Source organism: Rissa tridactyla, chromosome 3 (genome assembly GCF_028500815.1).
Source record: "Rissa tridactyla isolate bRisTri1 chromosome 3, bRisTri1.patW.cur.20221130, whole genome shotgun sequence".
NCBI lineage: Eukaryota > Metazoa > Chordata > Aves > Charadriiformes > Laridae > Rissa > Rissa tridactyla.
In genome coordinates this window covers 20,417,742-20,430,280 of record NC_071468.1, presented here as the reverse complement: position 1 = coordinate 20,430,280, position 12,539 = coordinate 20,417,742, and the positions used below count along the sequence as shown (strand labels likewise).

The following is a 12,539-nucleotide window of genomic DNA, read 5'->3' as shown; positions in this document are numbered from 1 at the left end:
CTCTGACCAGCTAATGATTTACCTAGTGGTTGCAAATGCACTTCTACCAAAACAGAGGACCCTTTGCCCATTAAATTAAAGACGTTTTTGTGTTGTATATTGAAATAGGGTATACGCAGCTGTCACTGGATCCCACTATAACAAACTTAAAATGCTGCCTGTTGCCTTCAGTGTGCCTTTGGACTGTAGCTTGGTTCCACTGTCCTGACAAGATCCAGCCAAGCTGTGAATAGGTGCCTGCAGCTACACCTCAGATGAGAAGCAGTGAAGAAATGCTTCTGTCCTGGAGACTTGGGATGTCTTCAGCATCCTCCGTGCAGCCTGGTGTCCATGCTCTACAACTGGGTTCAAGCCTCAGTGGTGTCCGGCTCAGGGTTTCCATCATCCAAGCTTGAAGCTTTCAAGAGCATGTGTGATTTTAGGTTATTATATCTGTAAATTCAGGGTGCAGCTTTCCTGAAGGATGCTTTCAGGCACCATCACCTAGGCCACTGCTCTCCATCCTGGGAAAAAGGGAATTTTTTTGCCCCAAATTGAAGTAAAAACAGTTTGGATTTGAGGAATGCAGAAGCAGCCGAGCCTGGAAACACCTCAGTTAGCTTTCTTCCCCTCTCCTGTCTAATCATCAGTGTAGATTAGTTCCAAAATCAGGTAAGCATTTTTAGAAGCTGCTTTCAGAGTTCCAATGTCACAGTTTTTATTCTTGTCGTTGGTGCCGAGGCAGTTCTTGGGCAACATCTCTGCTTTAAAAAAAAAATGAGAGGTCATTCAGGGATGATCGTGTGACTTCTGGTGGGGACCCATGCTGGCTGAGCGAGGAGTTAAACAAAGCAGCTGTGAAAAGTTTTTGAGCAGCAAAGTGAGCTCTTGAGACCTTCTCCCTGAAATGAAGCTCGTGGTTCAGGATGCTGCTGTGCTGGCACTTCTGCCCACAAAGGTATGGGTATACAAGGACATAGAGCTGGTGTCTGGTTGCAAACTGGAAATACTTAAAATCCTGTTAAAAGCTGTGATGGAGGCGGGTTCATGGGGAGGGCTGAGTGCTTACCCCCAAGCCTGATGAGCTGTTCGGACCCGACCCTTGGTCCCAGCGCTGTGTTAGCAGCTTTCGGGGAATAAAGTGCAGCCCAGGGTTGCCGGAGGAGATGACGCCCGCTTTCAACTTTGGACCTGTTTGCAGTCCTGGGTGGACGGGTGACGTTCCCACCAGTCTGGTGCAACCTCCCAGCAGCACGTTTCCTCCATCAGCCGCTGCTGAACGCCCCCGTTATTGGTTTATGGCGGTTGTATCGTAATTATTTTATTTTTTTCCCCAGCCTTATAGGCGGGGTGGGGAAGCGAGGATCTTTGCTCAGTGAGTGCCGTGAGGATGTCGGGAATGAGTAATGGTCCGGCCAGGGCTGTAATATGCAGAATACCTCTGGGATGACTCACCCGGTACAATGCAGCACATCCCTCAAGGAGACTGAATCACCAAGCCGGGAAAAGCCGCTCGCTGAATCCCTTGTGCTGGATCGCTCGGCAGCAGCCAGCTGGGACGCCGGGGCAGCCAGCGCCGGGCGGGAGGCTGGTAGTGGCAATGACAGTAGAAAGGAGCAATCGGGGTGGAAAATGTAGAGGAGATGGCATCCCCCAGCAGGTATGTGCGTGTGCTCTCGCCAAGGATAATTTCATATTTTTTACTCTTGGGGTTTTTTTTTCCCTCTGCCTGCCCCCCATCTGCCCCCACAGCCCTTCTGAATCTTCTAAATCAGCATATAATTTATCAGTGAATATGTATGACTACTTCTGTAAAACACAGGCTTTCTTTTATGATTACATTTAAAAAAATTTTTCAGAAGTAACAGTTTAACGTACACCTTCTCTGAAATACCGAGGGGGAAACAGATGAATCTGCTTCCCTTGATTTCCCTCTCCACGGATGCTTATTGGGGTTGGGGGACATTAAAGAGAGGTGGAAGGCAAACTCAATGGGCGTGCTGGTTTTGATGTAGTTTAAAATGTTGTCTTTTATTCTATTTTTTTTAAATGCATTTACCTGGCAAAAGATAAAAACCCTTTAGGTTTAGACCACAGTTATCCTGCTTAGTCCCTCCCCCCTTCTCTGATATAGATTCAGCTGGAATTGAGTCAGAGAAAATTTTTTTTTATATTTGCAAAATATTTTCTGCCCTTTGTAGTTGTATCATATCTGTCACAGAGGATGTTTACAGGGGGATAAATATAGTTGCATTCTGCGCTCGTCAAAATGGAGGAGAGTGGGGGAAAATGTGAATTGCTTAGGGTGAGCAATTCTGGGGTTTTTTTCCTTGTCTTTGTAAACTTTGATTTTTTTTCAGAAATTGCTATGTATATGTGTGCATACATAATTATTTTCATGTGCCGGACTATCATTGATTCTGTAGCTGAAGATGAGTACCCCTTGCTTTATTTTCACTGGCGCTGTAGTAGGGCTGCGTTAGGACAGGCAGCACTTGATCTGCAAAACGTGACGTTATATGGCGGTGATGGGATACCTTGTCTGGGCAGCGTGTTTGGTGGCATCACAGCAGTCTATGGCGTGACAGCAAAAACTCGTTGGGTGGGGGAGAGGGTCACGTGGAGATAGCATCATCTTGTGAATTGAATAGATTTCTCCGTTATGTTCCTCTGTAATTTTTGGCAAGTGATATCAAATTCTAGTTTCCTTTTTACAGGATAAGGAGGGCGATAAAACTTATAAAGCTGGAATGCAGTCGCTGTGCTTGTTTTCTTATTTTTGCTAAGTATTACCATTCATTAGCTAACATAGGATAACAGTGTGGTTTTGGTCAGTGTATGTTGGGAAAAAGTTAGGGTGGAACTTGGTTGTGACTTCTTTCAGGGGAGGGGGGAAAAAAAGAAACAATTCAGGATGCGGGTCTCACGCAACTACCTGTTTGGCTGGCTAAGCTTTTATGCGATTTTTTGCTTATCTTGCATGTGATGTAAAACAAATACCATCTGTCATGCAATAGCAACTTCCTTTCTCATTACAGTAAATGATAGTACTAATTAGCTTTCCTTGAAATCTGTTAATATTTTGTACCCTTGCACAAGAATAGGAGGACTTGAGTGTGCAGCTCTTGGCTGTGCTGCATGCCGGCTTCGTGAGGATAAATTGTTTAAATGCATTATCTTATTAAACTGATTTTTTTTTGTTTATTTTGCTACTCCTTACAGCTTTCCCAGACATACTGACATGTGCAGCTATGACGATTTATTGCTGAATCGATCCATTAAACAATTTTGGAGAAAATTTTTTTGTGTTGTTGTTTTTTAAATAAACAGCAAACCTGTAATTTGTGATCACTGACAAAGCAGCCACTGTGCAAAGCTGTGAGGAGGCTGGTCCAGAGGTAATTCACTTCTCCAGTGAGAAGGAGGTTCACTGTGATATTTTTGAAGAGGTTTCATTAAATGGTTGCTCATTAAAAGTTCTGTTGTTAGCATGCGTCCCAGTGGTGTCATGGCTGTCTTTCAGAAAAAAGATAATTTTGGAGGTGTTTTTCCTAACATCTTTTGTCATGGGTTTTGATAGTTCTAACACAGTTTCAACAGTATATTACACAGGTGCTTTAATACGACTGTGAATAGTAAATAAATCTGCCCCTTATGCAGTTAGACTTTCATTTTAATTCAATATTTTTTGTGTAGTAAGCTAATTTCTGGGGATTGCCCTTAAAATCCATGTGCTTGAGCTGTGTCAGTGGATGTCTCCTTGCCCGTCAGCATGTTTGCAGGCCTGCTTTTTTCCCTAAAAAGGTGCTTGCCGGTGTGTTTGGGGTTTTGCCCACACGTACGATGCTTTGTGGGGATGGCCGAGCAAGCCTGGTGCAGGAGGAGAGGTTATGCCAGCCGAAAAAAACAGGTTTAGCCCGTGGAGGGCTAAACCACCCAAACCTACCGCTGTGCGAATAGCAGTCGCGTTACCCTGCCTGCGCCAAACCCCTGCTCCGTAAGGAGTGAGGGCCGAAGGACCCGTCGGCAGCAGAACATCGCTCTCATCCCCTGGTTTGGTGCATCCAAATGTAAAAATGCGCTGCGGGAGTTATTCTCAGGGCAGAAGTTGATGCTTTTGCGTGTGTCATTTAAAAAAATTAAAATATGTGTGTGTATATATCTATATATGAGGTATATATAATATAAGAAAACGTTAATGTATTTTTTTTTACATATATATAAAAAAATCAATTTTCCATGTAGATCCTGAAAGGATCTGAAATTATTATGGGATTATGAAATCCCATTTGAGCAAGTTAGGATAAAGCTGTTTGTCATAAACTCCATAAAATCAGTCTTAAGTCATAGAATCACAGAGTGGTTTGAGTTGGAAGGAACCTTGAAGATCACCCAGTTCCACCCCTCTGCCATGGGCAGGGACACCTCCCACCAGACCAGGTTGCTCAAAGCCCCATCCAGCCTGGCCTTGAACACCTCCAGGGATGGGGCAGCCACAGCTTCTCTGGGCAACCTGGGCCAGTGTCTCACCACCCTCACAGTAAGGAATTTCTTCCTAATATCTAATCTAAATCTCCCCTCTTTCAGTTTAAATATTTAGAAACACTTCAGTGAAAGGGTCCTTTGTTCATCGTGGCCTCAGTGTTTAAGGGAGATGTGGAGGCAGGTGGCTGGATTGTTGCAGGTGTCTTGGTTATTTGAGAAGTCCTTTTCCTTCTGTGAAAAAAAACAAAACTGCTGTTATTCTTTCTTTGGGAGGGTTTTTGGATGGGCTGTATCACTGGAAGCCAACCCAAGCCTGCTGGGCACTGGCCATGGAAGATCTGGCCCCTCTTTGGGGCTGCTGTAGAGCCAGAAAGGTGTCAAGGAACGTAAAATAAAATCAAAATGTACTCCTTTTGGTTTGCCCCAGCCTCCTGGAACTGTGCTGCTTGCGTGAGGCCATGTATCATCTAAGAAGACAAACTTTTGAGGGTTGAAGTCACTTGAGCCTTTGAGCATCTCTGCCACATCCAGATCCCTCCCAGTTCCTCAGGGTGATCACCCTGCTGCAGCTAACAGTGTTCTTAGAATTAATATAGTATTTTTTCTTTTTTTTTTTTATGAAATTGTTAGTGTACAAGCTGAATACATGCTGCTAAATGCAGTTCAGCAGCCAGGTGTGAATTTAGGAGTTGGAAGAGAAAACTCCTTTCCATTCAGAAATGCTAATAGCCAACAACAGTTTCTCATCTTGTTGAAAGAGAGCGAAATGTCCCAAAACTGAGCTTGTAAGGTTAATATTGTTTTTACAGTGAAGTGGCACAGGACAGACGTCCTGCAGGACTTGGCCAGCATCGCTGGAGCGAGGCGAGTGGAGATTGAACTGTCTTTTGTTTATTCTGACCAGGTGGAACCCAGAATTTCCCAGAACACCTTTTTATGAAAGACAGCAAAACACCATTTGCAAATTTGCTATACTAGAGATGTGTTATGGATATGGTGGTTCTGTGTTCCTGGGGTGATGCAGAGGTGAGGGCAAGGGAAACTTTTGGGAGGTTTTCCATAGTTTTCTACAGGCTCCATTTTAACGTTGGGTCTGACCAGAGTGGTGCAGGTGGCCTTTTTTTTTTTTCTTGCTGGTATTTAATGAAAAACTTCAAACCTGCTGGAAATCTAAATGGTATCGAAATATCAACTTTATTTTGTGGTGGCTCTGCGCACTCAGAAGTTTTCTTTCTAAGAAAGTGATAAGTTAGGGTTTTGAAGAAGAAAACGCTGGTTGTAACCTGTGGGTTTCTCACCCTTGCTAGAAGGTTCATAAACCGAGCATCAGATCAAGAAAGCAGGACTCCAGAAACAGCAGTTTTTCATGACTTCCATTAAAATGCCGCGGCTTTCCGACTGCAGGATGAACTCCAGAGAGGATCCTTGCAGTATCGTTCCCAGCAATCACCTGGGCAGGACGGGGTGGCTTTAACTCCAGCTGTCGGAATTGCTGGGGCAGGGACAGAGGGCAAAATAAGCGTGCCGTGAAATACATCCAGCTCAGCCAAAGACAGGTTATGCCCCTGTAGCTGTAAAGTTAAATTTGCATGGATCCAAAGAGTTTAAATTGTGTTTAAGCAACCGCTGTCTGTGGTTCAGTTCAGCTGAACGGCCCGACCTCTTCCCACCGATGCATTAGCAGCCTCCTGCTGTCATTTTGGCTCTTCCCTGAAATCTGGGAATGTTGGTGCGTTCAAGACAGCAGTCCATATTTTTGAAGCCCATTCCATGCGATTTACCTTTCTGTCAGAGACCCGAATCTCTCCTGGCCTTATAAGCTGCAAAGTCGAGAAGGGAGAGGAATACTGAAGTGCCGTATGGCTGCATTAGCGTGAAAGTTTGTTAAGTTTATATTTTGGTCAACTAGCCTGGCTAGAGGGAAAAATATTCTTGAATTATGGAGGGTGCCCAGGAAGTGTTTTAGATGCTAAATGTGACTCAAAGGAAAGTAGTAAATGTGGTGGGCTGGACTATTTTTCCCACCCCCCTTGGGATTTTTAGACATCTCAGATGGAATTTGCAGTTGCTGCGTTTGAAGCAAAGTGGAAAAGAAGAGTGGCTGGTGGAAGGGAGCTGCATACTTCAACCCTCCTTGTACAAAGACACTGGCAAAATCAAAGCCTTAACTAACGAAGGAATTATTTGGGGTGTAGTCCTGGATGCGTGATTGCAGCCATAAGCCCACGCCGGGCGTACGACAAGGTTCCAGGGCTTTGTCCCTCGTTGGTTTTGCAGCCATGTCATTGCTGTAAGCCATGTGGCTGCTGTCGGAGAGCGTTGGATGGTGTTGGCCGCATTTCACAATGCGGTTCATGTGTGCTGGAGGAAAGCACTTATCTGTCCCCCTTAAATGTCACCTGTAAAAGGTGACTTTTACCTTTGTAAAAGTGAGGCTATAGGTAATGCAACCGTGGTTCAGTTATCGCAAAGGTAATCATTCAGTCACTTGTTTAGGAAAAATCTCAATATCCTTCAGAATAGCAATTACACACATGCATTCTTCTTGTTAATTTTTATATATGTGTGTATATATATATGCATGCACACCCACGAGCTATAATTTTTAAAGCTCTTTTCCTTCCAGTAAAAACAGCACGTGGTTTTCTGCGCTACCTTTACTCCCCACATTCATTATGGTTTTTCGCTCTGGGTGGGGCGGGCTCACAACCTGGAGCAGCCCTGGAACACGCTGGCCGGCTGCCACGCAGCTGGGTAATCCCTGCAGATACTTTCTTCCCAAGCTTTTAAGGCTGTTGAAGACAAATTTGTAGGGTTAAGATAGCAAAGTGTTCCATTTAAGAGCATAATTAAGGATAGTTTGCATGAAACGCGGAGCACGTAGGCCATAAACCCAACAATTAGAGCGGTCTTAAAGTTTAAGAAGCAAATAAAAATGAGGGGAGCTAAGGCTACTGCGGGGTTTTTTTTAGCTGTTTCATTTTTAACTATATGAAAGTCTCACGTTATCTAATCTCAGCAGTAGTCAGTATCTCATTAATGGGAACGGCCCAAATATTTTCATGTACCTCATTAACCTGTTTCTCCTGGAACAGTTGAATTGCACAGTTACCATGATAAACGTGCAGGGGGCTGACTTGAACATGGTTGTTTCGCTCCCGAAACCGCAGTACACCAGAGCAGTGACAGGCCTATGGGATTTGCAGATCGCTCCTTCTCACCGGAGGATTTTGAGCGCTTGCAACCAGCCAGAGCCCCGGTGCAGTCACGTAAAATTAAATAGCAAAGAAAATAAACAGCTTTTACGCTAAGGAAGCAAGGTCCTTATATGGACCTGAAATATTTGAATACCTCCCAAGTATTTATCAACACTGGCATGAGAGAAAGAAGCATTGCCTATTCTAGGCTTGTGTATGGAAACAGCAGGGAGGATTTTAACATAGAAAACTGGAAGGAAGTGGTGCATAGCCTTGAAAATTCGACGTGCAGCTTCTGAGTCCTAGTCCAGTGAGTAAACCAAGCTGTCGAGCCCTAAGAAGCGTTAACCACCTTCTTTTTTCTTTCTTTTTCCCAAATCCCTCAGCGTAGGTTGTATGTGGCTCCTGGGTGGGAGTGGGGACAGGGCTCTCCAGGGAGTGCAACGTCACTGGTGACTTTTGGTCGTGCAGGAAAGTGTGCCAAGGGATTACATTAACAGAGCCAAAGCTCTGCGTACCTTGCCAAAGGTGAACCCTTCTGCTGGACAAGGTCCTTTCCTAATAGGGGAGCAGAGGTCTTCTTCCCGTGGTAGGGGAGCTGGAAACTAGCTTTTCTGGCTTGATATACTTCAGGAGGTAGCTCTTCAGGCTGGGAGAAACGCACTTTATATCATGTTCTCCTGGGTATTTGGGGCTGACAGACAAATGCAGTGAGTAATGAGGAAAGGAGTAAAATTTTAACATCTTGCACTTTGTGCTCAGGTTCCTTTAAGTTCGTCCTCCACCACATATTATTGAAAAGCCAGCAAATTATTTGCCACTGTCAATCCATCCACTTTGCATTAAAACAAATGACCAGATTGCTCTGTTTGGGTCAAAAAACTGCTATTCCAGCTTGTTTCCCCATGCCTTTGCCCCCCAGTCCCCAACCCTCGTGCATCACAGTAGCATCTTGGATGTAGGTGGATGCTAACTGCCAAGCCCTGGTCCAAATCCTCTCCATCTTCTCGCCCATCTCCAAGGCCCTGAACTGGGTGCATGAAGCATCCCTGGGTGAGGATGCTGACTTCCAAAAAATGCCACTCAAAAGTAGAACCAGCAGTTTTGAGTTAACGAAGCAAGTGTCTTTTCCCCTAGTAAGCGTCACATCTAGTCCCAGAGCTGTTGGGCACGTGGGTGAAATCGGTGGCCTTGGTGGCAGAGGTTATAAGAGCCATAGGTCATGGTATCGCTATGGATATGAAGATGAAAACCGTATGGCTCTGTGCCCCACCAGATTGTGATTATAATGGGCAGGAATAGTAGTTGAGGGACCTAAATTTAATGTGTAGGCATCCACTAGTTTTCAAACGTAATTACGAGCCTAGAGAAATCTCCAAGAGGTGATGGAAACATAGAAATAATTGGTAGAAATCACCAAGTATTGAGCAGCTGCTGCTTTCTTAATTTTCCTTTAAGTGGACGATTCCTGCAGCAAAGTAACTGAAAAAAATGTTACTTTTGGGACAGACGAAGGCTTCGGCTGCTGCCGTAAAAGTGAATGGTAAATCCCGGAGGAAGCTGTATTGCCAGGGGCAATTTGTAAGTGTGGAAGGAGAAGCAGCAATTTGTGTGGATGACATTCACAGGAGGATGGGAAGGAAAGTTGTATTGAGCGGCTCTGACTTCGGAAGAGAGCTTGAAATTTATTGGGAGTTTCCCAGAAGTGAGAAGAGTTAAAAATAAGTCCAGAAAGGATCTTTGGGGAACAGGAGAACTATATAGAAATGTGTAGTTGGCTTTCTTTTTTCTTTATCCATATTGCTATCTTTATCTTATTGCTAATCTTTGTAGACCATATGGGAAAGGTATAGAGAAGAAAACAAAAATTGTCTTGGATGTAAGCAGCTCAATTTTTGCACAGTAGGAAATTAGCTGAAGCATGCTGCTTAATCCTGAGTATCAGGAAGCCAAGAGATTAAAGTTGCCGCTGGTAAAACCTAGAAATGGGGTTTCATTAGAAAATAAAAAAGTAACTGGATTTGCTCATAGATGTACTTGCTCTGTTTCCTGTACCAGGATGCTGCTTTAAGAACTCAAGAACAAAAATATTCTTAAAAATGTTGTTTCTGGGTTCTGTGGACACCTTGCGTGTGTCAGCTGTGGTACAGGACGTGTATCTGAGAACGCTGAAAAGCTTTTTATCAGCCAGTGCAAGGTCCTCAGAGCAACAGGGGATGAACCTTAAGCATCTTTGCACTGCCTTCATCGTGTAGGTCCGGTGGGAAAGTTTGTGTTTCTGTAAAATAAAGCCAGTGAAGGGAAAATTGCAGCGTTTGTTTTGTGCAGGAGGGATTAGCTGGTCCCAGGCGCCTCTGCCCAGAAGATGTTTCCTGCCTCTCTTGACCTATCCTCAAAACTTCTTTCAGGTAGGATCTGTGAGGCTGCTTGCTTAGGTATTAAATAAAATCTGATCGTATTAGAGAAAGCGGAACTCAGACTTCAAATATTAGCACTCGGATTATTAAAGTGATGCAAAAATAATGTCAGGAAACAAGAGCCTGTTTTACCTGGTGCAGGATGAGGACAGCTACTGCTGCTTGTGATTTTTGGGTAGAAAGGTCCTGTTCTCTTTCCCTAAAGGATTATACCTGTAGTTGTGAAAGGCCTCCTCTTGGAGCTCTCTACAGGTTGAGCTTTCTTCTGGTGAGCTCACCTGGTGGCCTGCAGATGGATAATTCCTGGGCAATTTTCTTTGCACATCCTTTTTCTTAGCAGCGTTGATGTTCCTGGTTTTGCCCAGCTTTGAGTGCCCTGCAGCACCTTTGCAGGCACTGGTGGGTGTCTCGGCAGCTCTGCAGCCGGCATTGCTGTGGTTGTGCATGGTTGACATCTAACCATGCTGTGGTGACCTCCCTGTGAGGGTGTCACAGCCATTGGCGCTGCTCCTGAGCAGTTACTAGGTTAATTGATGTCTAATGCATGACAAGTTACACCAAGCCGGGACTCAGCAGCTGTGTGAGGATGGAAAAGCTAATTTTGGTATTTCCCAGAAGCTCTGGGGTGGGGACAGCCCATTTTAGCTTGCTTGTCCCATGCTTTTGCTTACGTCTTGTAGTAGCCTTTCTGCTCCCAAGTGATCCCCTGCCTGGTGCTGTCCCCAGCAGATGCTGTGGAAAGGGTATGGGAGGAGGCCTGGGGAAACAGTGCCTCCTGCTGTGGGGGCTCTTTTGACCCCTTGTGATGGGCACCTGAATTATTCCCATGTATCTCAGGTGCTTCTAGAATAGCTTCTTGTGAGGTTATGACATGCCACCTTTGAAAGCCCCTTGAAAGGCTTGTGGAGCTGTTTTAGCGATGTGGAGTCATCCTGATGACCTGAGATGAGATGATTCCCATCTCCTTTCTTCTGAGGTACCAGTTGGAGCCACATTTGTGGGGTTTTTTTTTCCCATAAGGCTGTCCCAGTTGTGGACTGATTTGAGTGTCATCTTCCAAAGCCCACTTCACTAATTCGATCACAAACACCTTAAAACACTTTGTTCATGGCTTATTTGAGCTCCACAGGTTCTTCCAACGCTTTGGAAACCTCATGCCCCAATACATTCTCTATGGGTGGTGGTGCTGGGGTGCTGCATGGCTACCCGGCTCTCTTGGTCCCTGTCTCCAACCGCATGAGGGGAAAAAGGGGTCTGGGACTATGGGTTGTTTGGTCTGTGTGTTGGTACTTGGAAAGTGTCCAAAGTGTTGGACACTTGATGGGTGTCTTTCCTATGGTGGCTTGAGTGGTTAAGATCATTCATTGTGGAGGTGGACTTCCATCCTGGGCAGAAACTGTGTGTTGGGACTGGAACCAGTGCTGCCTAAATATCTCCCTCAAGAAAAACAGCCTGGCAAGATGGTGTGATGCTCACAAAAGGTTTTGTTTTGTTTTTGTTTTGTTACCATTGCAGTGACAGCTATATTGTACGAGTCAAAGCTGTGGTTATGACCCGAGATGACTCCAGTGGGGGATGGTTGCCACAAGAAGGAGGCGGTCTCAGTAGAGTTGGCGTCTGCAAGGTCACGTACCCGGAGGGCAATGGAAGAAGTGGATTTCTAATCCATGGTGAAAGGCAGAAAGACAAACTGGTAATAGAACCTAATTCAACTTTTGTCTGTTCTTATAATGAGAATTATCCCAAATCTATTGCTATTGTATTCTTGTGCAAGTTTTTTTTTTAAACGTAAAAAACAGGCATGCGCAAATAGTACCAGATGGACAAAAAAACCCCGTCCTCATCTAGAATTACCATCTTTTGCTATCTAGGTTGTCGTGCTGCCACCTGGACGGAGCAGGTAAATTTTCGACATCCATGTGCAAAGACATCCTTTGATTAAAAAAGGGCCTGGGTTTTTTGGTTTTGTTTTTTTTCTAAGACCTAGCAGAGGTACGTGAGAAGTGAATTGAAGTGTAAAGAGCCCATGAAGCCAGTCACATTGCACTGAGTAATGCAGTGCAAACCTTTAAAACAGCCATGAATTATTCATTCTGCGTGCCGTTCAAGGTTTGAACAAGCAGAGTGAGACTATGAAGACAAGTTGACTCTTATGAATTGACGCGCTGGGTTTCTCCTGGTAGCTGTTCATCTAAAAAGGAGCTCACTTCTTTCCCCGCACGAATCAAATTAATAAAGCCTTTTCCCTATTTCCAGGGTCCGTTTTAGATGTTATAGTTTATTATCTCCTTTCTATATATTTCATTCTTCTGAAATTCGTTCCTATGAAGAGATGGGCTAGCTTAAAAATACGCTTACTGCACAGGCTCTGTGAACTCAGCATTTGGGCAAAAAAATATGCATTATTTCAGGCAGAAATTATCTTGCTTTCAAAAAGGCTGGTGTTTTAAAGCCGTTTCAG

General features: G+C 44.5%; 1 protein-coding gene across 2 annotated transcripts in view; it reads left to right on the top strand.

The window, feature by feature from the left end:
- SPRED2 (sprouty related EVH1 domain containing 2) overlaps positions 1-12,539 on the top strand; it is a 65,911-nt gene that overhangs the window by 27,006 nt on the left and 26,366 nt on the right. For both annotated transcript variants that reach the window (XM_054195251.1, XM_054195250.1), the window contains one exon: positions 11,594-11,771. In XM_054195251.1, coding sequence (XP_054051226.1) covers positions 11,594-11,771 — 178 coding nt within the window. The remainder of the gene's footprint in view (positions 1-11,593; positions 11,772-12,539) is intronic.